We start from the raw sequence: 17,869 nt of genomic DNA on the forward strand, positions 1-17,869 counted from the left end.
GTGCTGGAGCGCTGCTGTAGTGATGCTGAGCTCTGGTCCAGTGTAGCGCGATAATCCGCATCCGCGTGTCCGCGCATGCCAAGCTCGTTCTCTCCTCCGCGCGACTGATGCGCTCGAGCCTGTCAGGCGCCCGCGAGCTCCGCTGCTCCGCCCACTACTTACATCAAGCACGCCATTTAAAGATGTACAGAAGATAAATAAAGCGTTTCCGACAGGAGTCACATCTATATATTACAGAGTTAGTGTATTAAATGTTCGTTTCTTTAAAATATACCCTATATGTGCAACATTTCTACACAAATAAGAACGGGGTAAGATTTGCATATCAGTGGGCTACTGCTTGGCTAGTACAGTTGATGGCTTTGTTGGTTTGTCGTGATAAAAATGTCGTGACTGGATTTAGGTTTTAAGTTATGTAGGTCATGCATACGTTGCTACATTTTAAAAGGTAAGATAAAATTGCTCAAAACAAATGTAACCCACACTGTAAAAAAATAAAGTAAAAAACGGATAAAATAATGGCAAAAAATGACCTGTACATTTTTCTTTTTTTACAGACATTTAAGTTAATGCGAAAATGCAATTTAATGCAGTGGAAAATGTAAAATACAGTTAAAACAACTGTAAAAAGAATTCGAAAAATTCCTTATTATTAATACAATAGGCCTATACTGTGCACTATTTTTACAGATTATTTTTAGACTGCATTCTTTAAATGTCCATTTAATTTATTTCTACCGTGTTGCCCTAAAAATCTAAATATATTCAGTATATTAGTTCACAATATCAAAAACATGTAAATATAAAAATACTGTAGGTATAAACTGTACAAATATATTTAAAATATAGAGTTAATATAGAATTCTGCCAAGCCAGGGGCCTAATAATCGAGAGCTTATTGGCATATTATATTGCCATCCCATGCATTCACACTCCTGTTTATAACATTTGGATTTCTATTCCTGCCAGTCAGCCAATGCTTAGATCAAAGCTATTCTATAGTGACACATGAGGTAGTTCTCCTAGCCTAATTAAACGGAAAAGTTAATGAAAAGATCACTGATGCAGCTTAATGAGACAGCACGGGGTCCTTTGGGAACACGCAGCAGAAACTAAATGCACAGTCTCGCAGGGAAAACGCGAACTGGTCACCTGACAACAAACAACACTGCATTGTATACCAAGTGAAAGGTTACTGAACGTTTTTTGTAGCAAAATACTAAATATTACATCGATGCTTAAATGCTGTAAATATGAAGGTGCATTTGGAATATTAATTTATGAGGGCTTTCAACTAAAGTGGTCTGCCATGGTGGGAAAGTATAAATATTAAATATGTTTGAAATTTCTGTGGTTACTCTATCTGTCTCTCGGTTCTGATATAAAATCTATCAACAGTTACTTGTGCTTTATTCTTTAAAATCAATGGCCCTGATTTGACTTTACTTTTGTTTTGTTTTTGCTTATAATAACCACAAAAATAGAGCACGTCCATACATAGTAAGTGTTCTCCTTACATTACCCCGATTCACAGTGTTCACATTATTTGACTTCAACTTATTTAAAAGGGTACATAAAGTAACCTACAATTTTATTGTTTTAACTTATGGTATTGGGCTATTCGTACTTATTTTTCAAAGTACATTTTGGCCCAAAAAACTTTTGATTCAAAAACATACAGAGGTGTCAAAAAACATTTTCCCTCTAATTATCCCTTTAAGTAGAAGCGAATGTCAAACATCAACAGCAAACTGTATAGTTAAAAGATACTTTTTTTACATTACTCATTTTAAAACTGTGTGCAGTTATGATCAACAACAAACAGACTAGCTATTAATAATAAAATGCACATAAATGACGCAAATAGCTTGTGCTTAAATTAATCAAATGATCACAGAAGTGCCTGTGGTTTTTTATCAAGCTCTGTTTTTCTTGACACTTATGATTTGAGAGACAACTTTAGGTGAGCAACTGAAGCATCCTACATTTTTTCCACCAACATCACAAAGACCAGCACAGTTTATGCAAAATAGCCATGATATGATTCTGCAACCACCAATAGAGGAGAAGCAATTACAGCTCACATTGTCTCTTTTGTGAGATAATGCAGTCAAGTGTAGCAAGATGGAGGTGACGGTAATGTTATTGTGAGCGATTTCACTGTATGATTTGACTATGCCCACATACAGTCATATAATAAAATGAAGATGTGTGGAAAACCTTGTCGTGGGCGAATAACGCTGAAACTGTAGGCATTCCAAGTGAGTTTGATTTATGATTTAATAATCATTCATCTTGTTTATGATATTATGCATTATTCACTGCTGTAATTATACAAATGCTTTGCCTTTCGGAATGTCCAGAATTACCGCCTCACATACACAAAAAACAGTACAAAACTTTTGGAGATGATCGTCATAATTTACATGATTATCATATATAGCCAAAGAAGTAGAAATAATTATATTATGACAGTATAAATCATAACTAAATCCGTAAATAATTATATTAGTCAAATTCTTCAAATTTTGTTTATTATGTGTCTAAACTTTTTTGGCCAACGCAACATACTCAAAATATTAGTTAAGGGAGGCTGAGCTTTTGTAAGCATAGTGGCTCTTAAAGGAATCGTTCACCCGAAAATGAAAATGCTCTCATTATGACACACCCTCCAGTCATTTCTAGCCTGTATGACTTTTTTTCAGCAGAAAAAATATGTTTTTTTGTTGAATGTCGGTATTCGAACAACCGCGGTACCCATTGACTTGGATTGCATGGACAACAATGGAAGTCAATGGGTAACGCTGTTGTTCGGTTATCAACATTCTTCCAAATATCTGCTTTTGTGTTTGGCAGTAGAAAGAAAGTCGTAAAAGGTTGACTCAGTTGGTTAAAAGTTGTTGGTTTGATTCTAGAAAAACATAAAGATAAAGGCAGGACTGTATCATTTTTAATTAGCTAATTGATGTACAATAGACCAATAGCACACATATGGATACCTTGCAACGGCTGGTGAGTGTGTCAGCAGAGGAAACATCTTTTGTCTTCATTCTGTTAGGATTGTGTTGTGCATGAGACTAGAGATCCTTTTATCTACGTTACAGAGACAGCACTGTATTTCCCTTAAATAGTTCATCTCCAAAGACACCTGCACAGTTTCCAGGACACCATCTGTTGCAATTCACTATCCCACGAAACTCCTCTAACTACATTGCGTTTAGAGCGCCACCCAAACAACACGCAACGCATAAAACATGCAGCGAGTCAAATTTTTCCCCAAAACACTCTTCAAACCCCGATGCCATTGTTTCATCAAAGTCGAGTTCATTAACTTATCAAGTTAAACGGTGAGAAACACAAAGTGTGCCTTAACAGCTGAAGTTACTTTCAGATCACTTGCATCATCTGTTCAAAGAAAGCACCACAACCAACCCCTCAAAGGAAAAACCCACCCACAATCCTCCTCTTCTTTTCTGACATTCTCTTGCCTCTATCCAACCACACAGAAATGTGAAGAAGCACATCCTGCTGCCAGAACTGTTTCCTGATTCTTTTTCCCACACTGTGTGAAGCTAATGCTCTCTGGCCCTCGGCCTGCGGCACCTCTGTCATAATTAGGAGGAACATCCTTCAGCCGAGGCAGGTGGAGGAGCCCCGTGGGAGACCCTCTAAGACAGTCACAATCCTGACACCTGAAGAGCAGGTCTTCGAGGCAGGGCAGACATTCTTGGAGCAATATTATGCAGGGTTTATTTCACTAGCTTTAAGCAATAGTCTGTACCATGCCACTGCTGTCCATGTGTTGCATGTTTGTGTTATTACAGTATGTTTTAAAAGCTCAAGCCACATAAATGCATGCATTAGTTATTTTTTACATGCACATTTTAATGTATTTTTGCTAAATGCACTGCAAGTAGTTTTGGATGAAAGCCTGAATGTGTAAATGTAAAAACAATCAGTGAAAAAAATGTATGCCATCTCTGGCCATTACAGTGTTTGTGTGTAAGCATATCTTTTTGATATATGTGACACTGGACTATAATATATATATATATATATATATATATAAAGTAAAAAAAATCTAAAAGATTATGAAAAATAAGTCTTCCATTGGTGTATGGTTTGTTAGGATAGGCCAATATTTGACTGAGAAAAAATCTAAAATATTGAAGAATTTTGGTTTTAAAGTTGTCCATCAGAGGCAAGAAGAAACATGTTTGTTTTAACGCTCTCTCTCTTACCACGGTAATGACGTTGTGGAGAGCATACGAACACGAAAGCAGAAATTCGAAGCTTTACATGGATAAAAAACTTAATTGGGTAATTCCCAAAGAGTGGGCAACAGCGAGTGAAGTTTGTAGGCAGTGTTTCCAGCCATGTTCGTTTGCGATTTGCTACATCCTCTCACAAAAATAAATATATGTATCATATATTTTTACTTTAGGTAATTTACTAAATATCTTCATGGAACATGATCCTTCCTTGATATCCAAATAATTTTGACCCATTCAATGTATTGTTGGCTATTGCTACAAATAAACCCATGCAACTTATGACTGGTTTTGTGATCTAGAGTCACAATTGTGCCCCCCGGCTCAAAATTTAATGCAGTACATTACCAAGACTGGGTTTAAAATGAAAAATACTTTGTTCATATAAAAAATCTCAATATATAAAATTGTATCACTGCCAAGTCTTCCACAATTCTAAGGACATCTTATACCTTTAAAGCTTGCTGGAGTATTAATGGATGATTAACTATCTGTTTTCAGTGTTGTGCTGAGTGGTCTGCCATGATATTTAGTAAAGCAGACACTTGGCGTGCGCCATCACTGGACATGTGTGTCCCCCGCCAGCCAACCCTACTGCCGGCCATGACTGTTGGAAATCTAGGTGCTATAGACTTTTGACAGATGGCCAGCATGTCTGTCAGTGTGTGTGTGTTTATGCGTGCATACATACACACCCAGGCACACTGGGTGCGGGTTAGCAATAATTTATGGTGGGCTCTCATACACCTTCCTGCTGATTCAGTCACAGTGCTATTAACCAACCATTTAGCGTCCTTGGCACCTTGGCCGGATAATGAAGCTCTTCACATTTCATCTGACTTCATCTGGGATTATTAGAGTGGGTTGAATACCTTTGTAGTGGGTTTGTGTTTTGATACACAAAAGGAGATTTTAGGCCCTGTTTACAGGACATTTGTACAAGTGTACAAAGGAGACACATACCTATTTACACCTGGTGTTTAAATCTCTTTTCACCACTTTTTTCCACTTCTGTCCTGAGGAGGTGAGTAAATCTATGTGAAGAATAAAATGAGCACATGCAACATGACAGAAAAACATACAGAAAGTGGACGTTCAATTTCTGCTCTGACAGCCACATGACAAGACCACACCAAACATTGTAGGTGAACTGTATTTTAGAAAGCTGGAATTTTGAGAGAATTTTGTGCTTGGTATGTTTTAAATTTACTGTACATTATTGTCCAAAGCAACCTGCAGTACAGTCAGGCTATACATTTTGTTATGTTGCCTGGAAATCAAACCCACAGCCTTTGCACTACTAACACAAAACTCTAATCACTAAGACTTTTTCCATCTTTTGTGGCTGCACAGACGCAGTCTGCTCAAATGCGTTTTGGAGTACCTCTGGAAGTGGTCGAAAGTAGACAAGCTCAAAACATTTTAGACCCTTTTTACACCTGTATTTAGTGTTGTGCACTTGTAATCTGATCAACCAAAATCATGATTCCATGTGTAAACAGGACCTTAGATAGAGTATGTGAGATACTGACAGGTTCAGTCGCAGGAAAAAGAGCAGTTTCAGCATTATTTGGAATTCGTAACAGAGGGGCATGTAGTGGAGTAGGCGGGGCGAGACCGTGGTTCGAGAGGAGATCGGAAGCATATAAGAGAACGAGCGACCGGACCGTCGAAGAGAGAGGACCGGGCCCGAACGTGTTTATGTTTGTATTTATGTTTTATTCGCTGGCAGTCGTCCGTGAGGGGCTGCTGGCTGTCTTTTTACTTTGTTATTATTTTGATTAAATGTTTAAATGTTTGCTGGTTCCCGTCTCCTTCCTTCCTTTTATTGAACTTTGCTACATTGGTGTCGAAACCCGGGAGGAAGGAGAGACATGCTGTCGGAGAGTCCTCGCCGCCGAGTGGCCTTGCGGTGCCATAGAGTTCGGGCAGCGCGGACGAAGGGTGCCCGCCAGTGGCTGCCCGAAGCAGTGGCTTTGGGGAACCGGAAGTGCACAGTGCGGCCACCGTCAAAGCCTCGGTGGAACGGTGACCTGTGCTGCCGCGCCCCTGGTTCGAGGTGGGGTGGCTATCGTCCAAGCAGGATCTGGGGAGTTGCCGCCGTCCGCCAGAGGCCGGAGCCTGCATCCGTCCCCCGAGGGGGAGGAGCAGGGGGTGGGAGTGCCGAGTGCGGCCACCGCCTGCCAGAGGCCGGAGCCTGCGTCCGTCCGCCCAAAGGGGAGGAGCAGGGGACAGGGAACACGCCCCGACTCTCCACTTAAGGAGGAGCCACCGCCAGCCGCCAGGGTGTTTGTATTTATGTTTTATTCGTATAAAATCAACAGGACGATGACTCACTAACACTGGACTAAACAACACTTAACATAAACTAAACTAAACACTACTAGACTTGACTTGACTTGGCAGAAATATATTGACATTTACATTTAGCAGACGCTTTTATCCAAAGCGACTTACAGTGCACTTATTACAGGGACAATCCCCCTGGAGCAACATGAGTAAAGTGTCTTGCTCAAGGACACACTGGTGGTGGCTGCTGGGATCGAACCAGCAACCTTTGATTTACCAGTTCAGTGGTTTAATCCACTAGACCACCATCTCAGTGTTAAATATCTACAGAGACCACAAGCATCAGGTAAGTACCATGAATGTACACAGGTAAGTACCATGAATACACATGAGTAAGCACAATGAACGAGCACAGGACAATGAAAACGAAGGCTTTGTCATGACTCTGACAAAGCTGTGAAATAATGCTTCAAAGTAAGTGATTGAAAATATGCTACAGCCTGTGTGTTTTCTTAAAGAAATGTATTTAAAAAAGAAAGTTTCCTACCAAAAAGACGAGCTTACATTGTAATGCTTTAAAGGATGATTTGGTGCAAGTCTGACAGTGAACCTACACAGCCAAGCAAAATTTAGCCGGTAAATAAGATCAACAAGTGTGATTTTTCTGAAGAAGTTAGTTGTCAAATCAATGTCTTGCTAAAATCCCTGTTAGGGATACTATCATCCTATGCACAGCCTAAATAAATATGAATGGAGGACACTAAATAGATTCTAGCGAATTAATTTAAGTATTTTAGCCCAACGGGATCACAGATAGCTACTTGAAGGATAATTTTGTATAGAGTGGTGTGGTATACTGCAAGCTAGCAAGTCTCTGGCTTGAGCACAGCCAGAGGACAGTGGCTAATAAATTCTAATTTAGCAGCGAGAAGAACACGTTGTTTTCCATGGTGCTTTGTCGACCTCTTTAAATGCTATGGACATCTCCACCCCAGCAGAAAGATGAGAAGGCAGATATCATGACCAAATTCCTCAAGTGTAGAGGATGTCAACTGCCATGAAATGCCTCAAGGTAAGATGTTCACATCAGTTTGGCATTTACTGTACATGACCCATTGAAAACGAAGCACATTGTTTCTAAAAACCCTAGACAACATACTGTAGGATAACATAAATGTCCAGGGTGGAGCACAATCTTGCGGAACCCACGGGGGAAAATCTTAAACTGTGATGGGAGCCATCACCATTATCACGTTGTGATCATTTATATTCTCCTGCTTGTGTCTGGTGAGCAATCTCTCTCTGTTATGATGCGGTATGCAGAAGCAACCTCGGCCTGTGCCGGCAAACCCATTATTACTCCGTTGCGGTGACAAATGATCTTGCTGCACGACGTTGAAAAGGGGCCAGCCGCTGAACACAGCTGTTAATGTTTGCTTTTAGATTTGGATGTACAGCTAGCGCAGCTCGCTCAGAGACAGATCAATCAATGTCGGCAAGGGGACAGCAGTCAAAGGCTAAGACAGAGCTTTCCTTAAGCCTGTCGCTACAAGCGAGTGTATTAGAGTTGCCGGGACGAGAGGGCGAGAGTGAAGCTAATGAAAAGCAGGGAGGGATGGCTTTTTTGTCACAGGTCTGTAATTGCAGTCTCAAAGAGGCCAAGATTTTAAAAAAGCAGCAAACCTCTTGTCGGGTGATTCTGGGCAATATAGGCATTTAAAAACTGGAGGTGTTAATTGAACTTTGTTGAGCAAAACACATATGCATACACTTACCTTGGTTGATAAAGCCTATTTCTTACCTTGGTCTCTAATCGTCAACCGTGGGGTTCTCAATGGAACGAAACTTTTGTTTAACATTAGTCTTTCTCTTCCTTCTGCCCCACAATCCGATCTGTGCGAAAGGGCAGCATTTGATGATCTGCTTCGTGATTCAACAGGACATTCTCTCTCTTCCTCGCACATTTTCGTTCAGTTTCTTATTGATTTGGTCATCTAATCTCTGTTGAAGTGAATGCTGAAAGAGATCCGTGATTAAAGCATTCCCCTGCAGGAGTAACACAGGCTCGGAGGTCAGATGCTGGTTTGCAGAAGCAAAATCGGTTGTTGACTTGCTACATTCAGCTTCATCTTGCTTGGCCTCTGTTTGGTCAGGCCAATAACCAGTCCAGTTATCCAGCTACCTCCTCTGGGACAGAGAGAGTGCCTAGAGATAGAGATTATTTTCGACACTTATGAGAAAATGGAAAAGAAAGCTGGTTTTCAGGTACATTTCAGCTGTAAGGGGAAACTGCATTGTAGTGAAAATTTATATATTCCTATATAAAAAATATAAACATGTCATAAGCTGTACTGTATTTTATGCTTAGAAGTAAGGAAATGCTAAAATGATGCATGGGGAACTCCCCATCTTAACTGGTCAACAACCGGATTTCTCTACCCAAAGCTAACACTATTTGTTGAGTTATTGTTAGTGTGGGTGACACAGTCAGCAACTTTTGATGATATGATACCTTTGAGCTAACTGTCTAGTTGTCTTTGCATATTAAGCTGGAAAATACTTATGACCCTGGACCACAAAACATGTCATAAGTAGCAGTTTTAGCAGTTTCCGTAAAAATACAATAATGAACCATTAGCTTTTTCCATTGAATCCATTACAAAATTCCTTCCTGTGTTGTTTGTGGATATTATTCTAATACGATTTAACATCCTACCTATAGAATCCATCACATAACAGTAGGCACCATTATAGTTTCCATGAAAACCAATAAAATTTTCAAATGTAAAATAAATGACATGGCTACATTTCTTCTATGTAAACATAGCTTTGTACAATGCTTATTGGTTCCTTAGACAAACTGTTTAAAGTCAACTCATTTGTAAATATTAGGGTGTACACAAACTTTCCACTGTGGCCCCACAATTTTACAGTAGATTGTGGCAGGCTGTATTTCTGTACTGTACAAATTCATTGAAAGTCCTTAGCATGCTATCATGTTTACGCTAAATCTAGTTTGTTGTACTCTGCAATGCAGTGCCACTTACTAGAACTAATGGTTCATGACCAATGTTAATTTAAATGTAGCAAAAACAATACCTTGTGTGAACATTTAAGGATGCCATGTTTGATCACAAGATATGTTAAAAGTATTGCTCACCTAAAATATTTTCTTTCATCATTTACCCACTTGTAAATCAAAACCTGAATGTTTTTTTCAGAACACAAAAGAAGATATTTTGAAGAATATCGGTAACCAAACAACATTGTGACTACATTTCTCAAAATATCTTGTGTTTTGCAAGAAAGATTCTCAAATGGGGTTTGCATAACCTGAGGGTTAAAAATGACAACATCATTTTTAATGTTTGGGTCAAATGTTTATTTAAGAATCTAAAATCAACAGTAAAACTGTTTGATAAAAAACTTCAAGCACAAGTCCCTATGACGACACAGTTTATGTGGACTCACTTTATGTCCCCACCACATTCAAAGTGAGTTTGGTCCTCTTGACATTATGAGGTTAAGCACAAAGAGAAAGCTATTCGGGCTTAGCTGTGGTCTAAAATGGGAATGAGAGCATGAAAGACATTTTTTAATCTGCTAATGCAAAAATCACATTAACTTGCCTAATTCATTTTCACCAGAGCAATGGAATATTACAGGCTGCGACTCAGGGACATTTAGTAGGGAGTTGGGGAAGTTTTTTCTAACTCTTTCAAGCGCAAAAGACACAGACCAGTTTTTGTTTAGCAGTTGGTAGAGTCTGTCAAAACACAACAGCATAACAACTCATAGGGCAGTGGATTATCATTGAGAGGCTTTTCTGCATGATAAGAAATACATTTTGGGATGTGTGTATCCTTGACTTGTTTCATATCTTGTTTTCATATCCCTAGTTTACAAAAATGTAAGCCAAACAGACTTAAAGAGTTTTCTTAAACTTAACAAATGACAAGACTTTAATTAGAATGCAACCTTAAAACGTATGTTAATGGTAGTATCTATGCTAATTTGTTGCAAATATCTAAAGAAATCAGTGCATAGATTAGTTGTAGACTTGGCTGGTTGGATGCAATAGAAGTGATTAACTCAACAGGTCTGGATTTTCATTAAGCTTGTTAAAGGGGGTGGAGCCACTTTCATTCCCTGCTGTATAAAAAGGCACAGCGGAGGCACAAGAAGTATTCTCAGGTATTCAAGCTATTATGACAATGGGGTTAGTAGAGGTTAATTTTGTTGGATATTTGCTGCTAATAGCAGTTGGGTTGTCTGTGGAACAGTGGTCAGGATTTCAACAAGGCCAGGATCCAGTGAGATTCCAACAACAGCAGCCATCGAGTTTAGCTCCTCAGCAAGCTCTCCAAAGCCAACAAGGAGCAGATAATTTTCACATTTCAAGAACTGAAATGTCTCTGGTAAATTCAAGGAGACTTCAAGAAGGCAATACTCAATCCAAGCAGCTGATGCAGGGTCCTGTGGCACCATTGACCTGGCAGTATCCCCTAATGCCTGAAGAGCCCCTGCAGCCTGAAGTGCCCTTTGAGCTACAGATACCTCGCCCTTCTGTGAGCGTAGCAGCACGATGTGGGGAGAACTTAATGCAGGTTGAGGTTAAGAAAGACTTTTATGGAAATGGTCAGTTGGTAAATCCTGCCCTCCTCAGTTTGGGAGGCTGTGGTGCTGTAGGGGAAGATGTTAAAGCTCAAGTTATTATCTTTGAATCTGAGCTCCAGGCATGTGGAAGTTCTCTGGCGGTAAGTAGTAACTTGTAGACTAGCTGTGTTTGAACATCAAGCTAGATCTCTGTGGTAAAGGATGACTATTTTCAGATGACTGTTGATGAGCTTGTGTACACATTCACTCTACGCTACACTCCTGAGGCTGAAGGTGGAACTCCCATCGTGAGGGCAGAAGCAGCTGCTGTTGCAATTCAGTGTCATTATCCAAGGTACAGTAAAATCTCTTCTGAAGGCTTAACACTTTCATTCTCGGATATGTTTTCACTCTTTGTTGCTCTCTAGGTTGCATAATGTCAGTAGCAATGCCTTGATTCCGTCTTGGGTTCCTTTTGCTGCAACAAGAGTTGGAGAGGAAGAACTTGTCTTTTCTCTCAAGCTTATGACTGGTAACGATCTCTTGCCCTAAAAAATCTGACCCTGCTCTTAAGTGGATGTTGCCAACACTCTTTCTTAATCTCAGATGACTGGATGTTTGAGAGGCCTGCCAATCAGTATTTTCTGGGTCAGTTTATGAACTTTGAAGCTTCCGTGAAACCGTACAATCATGTTCCTTTGCGTATTTTCATTGATGACTGTGTGGCTACTGCGGCCCCTGATGTGAACTCCGTTCCCAGATATTCTTTTATTGAGAATTATGGGTGAGTAAGGTCCTCCTTGCCTTCAATAAGTGAGGCAATGGTCTAATTTTTTTTCTCCCCTTTTAGGTGCCTGGTTGATGCAAAGCTTACAGGTTCACCTTCCCGCTTCATGCGCCGAGTTCAGAATGACAAGCTGCAGTTTCAATTGGAGGCATTCAGGTTCCAACAGACTGGTAGTGGCTTGGTATGTGAAGAGACCCTACATAACTTTGAAATTCTTTGCATCCTCTAGGAGAGTGTAATCTGAAGCATCTTGTTTTTTCTAGGTGTATGTTACATGTGCTTTGAAGGCTGTCATTGCTTCCACTCCCACTAATCCAGAGAGCAAGGCTTGCTCCTTTGCTGATGGGTATGTCATTAACATCGTTCTTCTAAATTGGGTTTCTGTACCGAACTCATTTTTACAATCTTCTCAGTTGGGCCTCTGCAGATGAAAGTGATCAGGTGTGCATGTGCTGTGATGCCACGTGTGGCTCCGGTAGGAAAGCGAGATCTTTGTCTGATTCAGGTAGAGTAATAGGACTTGATACAATTCCTCAAGAACACCACTGCATACCTTGATGCCCTTTCAACTTTATTTTTATTTCCAGGCCTGGTTTCAAGTGACGTAACTATTGGCCCTATTGTGATATCTGAATGATGTGACCAATAAACACTGAAACTAGCTCTTTGGATGTTGGCTTTCCTCTTTAACATTTCGTTTAAAATTTGTTCTGTATTCTATATCGATCGTGAGGCCTCAAGGTTGATCCATGTGTTTGCTATAGGTAGGAGTATAAGATCTGTTGCGCTTTTACTCGTTGCATTATCCAGGGACCCTCGTGCTGACCAGGATGTTTAGTGCGTAACATTTATAAGGTAATATTTAATCTAAAGAATATCATGCGTTACTATCATGCATGTTTGAAAACTTTGTAAATCTAGTGCCATGGTCTGTCAAACTAATTGGTTTAAGGCAAGTGTATCCAAACATTAATTTTAGTCCCCAAAGGGATTTGTCTCGGGATGCAAAGTGTAGTTTTTGTTTAAAGCATTTTGAAGACGAAATGTAATTTAAAAAATGTCTTGAAGTTACAATTTCGAACAGAACCACTTGAAAGCCAGTTGAAGCTGTATGTACAAGCTCTCTTGTACTATCATAAAGCACGTTTTCCAAATTGTTCGAAGGAAAAGTCTGAACTATCTAGGGCTGTATCCGTAATGGCATCCTCAATTAGTAAGTACTTAATTTTTGGGAAGTACACTTGACGAGGACTAAATGGATAATTACTTTTTTGCCTGAATGGGTGTAGTAATGCGATCAACGTTGTCCACTATTGACGATCATATTACTTAATACTACTTTTCCTATCTAACGGTGGTTGGCAAAATTTGAGGTGCATATCCTCCACTTGCTGTGCTGGTGTGGGCAAGAAATTAGCCATATTTAATAACAGCAACAACTTTGAGTGACCGGTTGCATTAATTCTAGAGGTTTTGTACAATTTAACATGAATTAAATCATTAAATCCATGTACAGCACATCTAGACTAATTCTATTAAATTTTATTTGTCTTGTATACTCTTACCAAAAGCTTAGCCCTACAAGGAATAAAGCAGCTTTGTGATTTTGCGATGTGCTTAGCTAAATTCTGGCAACATCAGTTCTATTCACACTTCCCATTTTGAATAATGATTATGCCCATTGGACTCTTTTGTAACAAATGCTTATTGCCTGTAAACTGCTAAATTTTTGTATGTATTCTGCCTATTGTTTGTCTCTCGCCTAAATACTGCCATGGTGCTCTAATATATTCTATTGTTGTATTAAAAACATCATGAAACAATCTAAGAATATCACTTCTGTCATGTTTCTTTGTGTGCTAATCATGTTTTAACATGGACGTAATCATAATAAAAAAAAAAATCTTCCCTTAGACAATGTTACTTTGTTTCACAAATGTTGTTTCATGTATACAAATGCTAATATACTCGCACCCACTTTGCATGAATTTGTCTCTCAACGGGATGTAAATTTAAGAAAAATAGGAGCTTCGTCTAGAGGCGACTGCGTGAAGTTTAGTGCTAACTTTGTTTTTTCGGCATTTTCTGCAAGAGCTGCTAGTAGCCGGAACCGCCTACCAAATAACCTAATCGTGTTGTACGTTTGCACAATTTAAGCTAAATGTAAAACTATGATTGAAAGAGCCAAGTGTGTGATCATTGAATGTTATTGGAGTGATTTTGCTGTTGGGCTTTGTATGTGTTTTTTACATAGTTTAATTGCGTTGTAGCGGGTTGTCTGTTATTTTAAGTGATGCAAGTAACAGCTGTAATTTGCATTCGAATTCCCGCCTAGGAACTAGATATGAAATTTAGCTCTGTAGCTAATTTTGGAGCAGTCACTGTCTATTGTCCCTGCTAAATAAATAAATAGAAAATAAAAATCTAGATGTTAACCGACCACGCTCTCGTTTTACTTTCACTTTCTCCTCATCTTTTCTTTCCTCTTCCATAAAACCACAACATTTTAGAAATTAATTTGTATGTGTAATTATTCGTATATGCAAGGTGATTAGAAAGCGAAATTGCACCAAAGTGTCTATTAAAACCACCTGATTAAAATGATCTTGTGAATAGTTATCATATTTTTTTAATATCTGCAAGTAGAAAAAACACTTAAGCAGTATATAATATTGTAAAGGGCAAATATACATATAAAACTGAAAGATAAATAAAGTACTGATAATAAACTCGATTTAAATGATTCGTATTTAAATTCTATGAATTGAAACTATGCACAATATAAAGCATGGCCAATTTAAAAACAAAGCAAGGTCAATGTTAATCACCTACTCTTTATGAATACGGACGATTCGGACATACTATTCGTTCGCTTACTGCTTTTTGCCTACAATAAAATAAGAAAGTATGCCATTTCGGATACAGCCTTAATTAACCTTTTGTTACGTTTTAAGATAAAATAAGGAGTAAGTTATGACTTAGGCCACATGATGGAAAACGATTAAAAACGCTATAGTATGCACGCCAGGCCAGTGAATGGCGATGTTGTTGTGTAAAGAAATAGGACGTTCCATGGCAGTTGTAAAGTGATAAGGCAATACAGCTTTCTAATACCGTTGGTCGACGTATGTGTGTTTAAAGTCTGGCGAATGTAAATAGTGTGTTTATGCTGGTCTTATTGGTGCAGCATATCCACATTTTTCTGAGGAAACGTTAAAACATAGTCGAGCAGCCATATTGATTGGCTAGGCTCACGCTTGTAATACGCATGCGCGTGACGTCATCGTTTTTCCGAAAGTTCCGTTTTGCAATTTAAATGGAAACGAAAATGCTGAGTTTTCAAAAAGTTGCACTTTGAGACCCGTCTTCAAAGATTTGCGTTTTCAGTCCCCCAAACCGCAATTTCCATTTAAACGAACGCCCAACACTCATACATTTTTTGCGCTTTCAGTTGGAAACGGTCTCGTGTAAACGTCACCTTAAATTCAATTGTGGGTGAATGATTCCTTTATCTCAACAGGTCTGGACAATCATTAGGCTTGTCAAAATGGGGCGGAGTCACATTAATTGCATTCTATTAAAAAGCTGCTGCAGAGAAGCAACAGGCATTCTGCAGTTCTCAGAGAATTTTTTTCCAACAATGGGGTTGGTAGCGTGCACGTCTGTTGGATTGCTGCTGTTTTTAGCAGTTGGATTGTCTATGGAACAGTGGTCAGGGTTGCAACGAGGCCAGGCTCCTGTAATATTACAACAGCAGCAGCTGCCATCAACTTTATCTTCTCTGCAAGCTCCACAAGGATCAGCTTATTTTCAGTCTTCAAAACCTGGAATGTCTTCTGTGGTAGATCAAGGGAGACTTCTTCAAGAAGGCAACACACAATCCAAGCAGGTGATGCAGGGTCCTGTGGCACCATTGACCTGGCAGTATCCCCTAATGCCTGAAGAGCCCCTTCAGCCTGAAGTGCCCTTTGAGCTACGGACACCAAGTCCTTCTGTGAGCGTAGCAGCACGATGTGAGGAGAATTTTGTGCAGGTTGAGGTCAAGAAAGACTTCTATGGCAACGGCCAGGTGGTTAACCCTGCCTTACTCAGTTTGGGAGGCTGTGGAGCTGTAGGAGAAGATCCTGATGCTCAGATTCTTATCTTTGAATCTGAGCTCCAGACTTGTGGCAGTTCTCTGACGGTTAGAAATAACTCATGGGTTTGCAACATCAATTGAACATCATGCTCTGTGGTAATGTATGACTACTTTTTTCAGATGACTGCTGATGCGCTTGTGTACACATTCATGCTACGCTACACTCCTGAGGCTGTGGGTGGAACACCCATTGTGAGGGCAGAAGCAGCTGCTGTTGCAATTGAGTGTCACTATCCAAGGTACAGTAAAATCTCTTCTGAAGGTTTAGCACTTTCATTCTGGGTTATTTTTCACTCTGTTGCTCTCTAGGTTGCATAATGTCAGTAGCAATGCCTTGATTCCTGCTTGGGTTCCTTTTGCTGCAACAAGAGTTGGAGAGGAAGTTCTTGTCTTTTCTCTCAAGCTTATGACTGGTAATGATAACTTGCCCTAAAAAAAATCTGACCCTGCTCTTAAGTGGATGTTGCCAACACTCTTTCTTAATCTCAGATGACTGGATGTTTGAGAGGCCTGCCAATCAGTATTTTCTGGGTCAGTTTATGAACTTTGAAGCTTCCCTGAAACCGTACAACCATGTTCCTTTGCGTGTTTTCATTGATGACTGTGTGGCTACTGCGGCCCCTGATGTGAACTCCGTTCCAAGATATTCTTTTATCGAGAATTATGGGTGAGTAAGGGTCCTCTCCTTACCTTCAATAAGTGAGCCAGTGGGCTAATTCTTCCTCTCCTTTTAGGTGCATGGTTGATGCAAAGCTTACAGGTTCACCTTCCCATTTCATGCAACGAGTTCAGAATGACAAACTGCAGTTTCAGTTGGAGGCATTCAGGTTTCAACAGACTGGTAGTGGCTCGGTATGTGAAGAGACTATATAACTTTGAAATTCTTTGCATTCTCTAGGAGAGCGTAATCTGGAGCATCTTGTTTTTTCTAGGTGTATGTTACATGTGCTTTGAAGGCTGTCATTGCTTCAAATCCCACTAATCTGGAGAGCAAAGCTTGCTCCTTTGCCGATGGGTATGTTATTGACACCTTTCTTTCTGCTAAATTGGGATTCTGTGCCATGACTCCTTTACATTCTTCTCAGTTGGACCTCTGCAGATGAAAGTGATCAAGTGTGCATGTGCTGTGATTCCACGTGTGGCTCCAGTAGGAAAGGGAGATCTTTGTCTGATTCAGGTACAGTAATGGGACTTGATACAATTCCTCAAGAACATCACTGCATACCTTGATGCCCTTTTAACTTTCTTTTTTTATTCCAGACCTGGTTTCAGAAGGTGAAGTAACTATTGGCCCTATTGTGATAACTGAATGATGTGAACAATAAACAGTGAAACTAGATCTTCAGATGTGTGTTTTCTTAATATTCGGTCCAGTGTGGTTATAAGTCACTTAACGTGATTTCAATTTCTGCAGACATGACAAACAATGCTATGTTTAAATGTAAAAGCAATAGAAACATTACTATGAAAATATTAAATGGGATAAACTTTCACAGAATGAAAACCTGACAAATTACATTTAAATGGTGTTCTAGGTCTAATTCCGCTTCTACGTGCAAGTGTTGTTTTGGTGTCCTGGGGACCACTGTGCACATTTATAGATGCTGTCGGACTTGTCCATAAGTGTTAAACGTTTAACATTTTTGTTTGGGACATTCGAATGATTAAGAGTATTCCTACACGAGTTGGTTTCAAACTAGCCTTCATACAGTATAGTTTTGCTAATGATGCGTGATTTAGGGGGCCTAGTAAAAGGCTTGTTCTGTATTCTATATCTTTTGAGGCCTC

General features: G+C 39.6%; 2 protein-coding genes across 2 annotated transcripts; both read left to right on the top strand.

Annotated features, from left to right (window-relative positions):
- Positions 1-10,774: 10,774 nt before the first annotated feature.
- On the top strand, positions 10,775-12,501 carry LOC130434514 (zona pellucida sperm-binding protein 3-like). Its single transcript, XM_056764713.1, has 7 exons — positions 10,775-11,317; positions 11,393-11,511; positions 11,585-11,688; positions 11,763-11,940; positions 12,007-12,124; positions 12,207-12,289; positions 12,357-12,501. Exons 1-7 carry the CDS (start codon positions 10,775-10,777, stop codon positions 12,499-12,501), a joined length of 1,290 nt encoding a protein of 429 aa, XP_056620691.1.
- A 3,259-nt stretch (positions 12,502-15,760) lies between these two features.
- Positions 15,761-17,408, top strand: LOC130433894 (zona pellucida sperm-binding protein 3-like). Its single transcript, XM_056763677.1, has 8 exons — positions 15,761-16,126; positions 16,202-16,320; positions 16,391-16,494; positions 16,571-16,748; positions 16,816-16,933; positions 17,014-17,096; positions 17,167-17,258; positions 17,342-17,408. The coding sequence occupies exons 1-8, from the start codon at positions 15,773-15,775 to the stop codon at positions 17,392-17,394; spliced, it is 1,101 nt and encodes a 366-aa protein (XP_056619655.1). The 5' UTR covers positions 15,761-15,772; the 3' UTR covers positions 17,395-17,408.
- The last annotated feature ends 461 nt before the right edge of the window (positions 17,409-17,869 follow it).

This window comes from Triplophysa dalaica, chromosome 13, assembly GCF_015846415.1.
Source record: "Triplophysa dalaica isolate WHDGS20190420 chromosome 13, ASM1584641v1, whole genome shotgun sequence".
Lineage (NCBI taxonomy): Eukaryota > Metazoa > Chordata > Actinopteri > Cypriniformes > Nemacheilidae > Triplophysa > Triplophysa dalaica.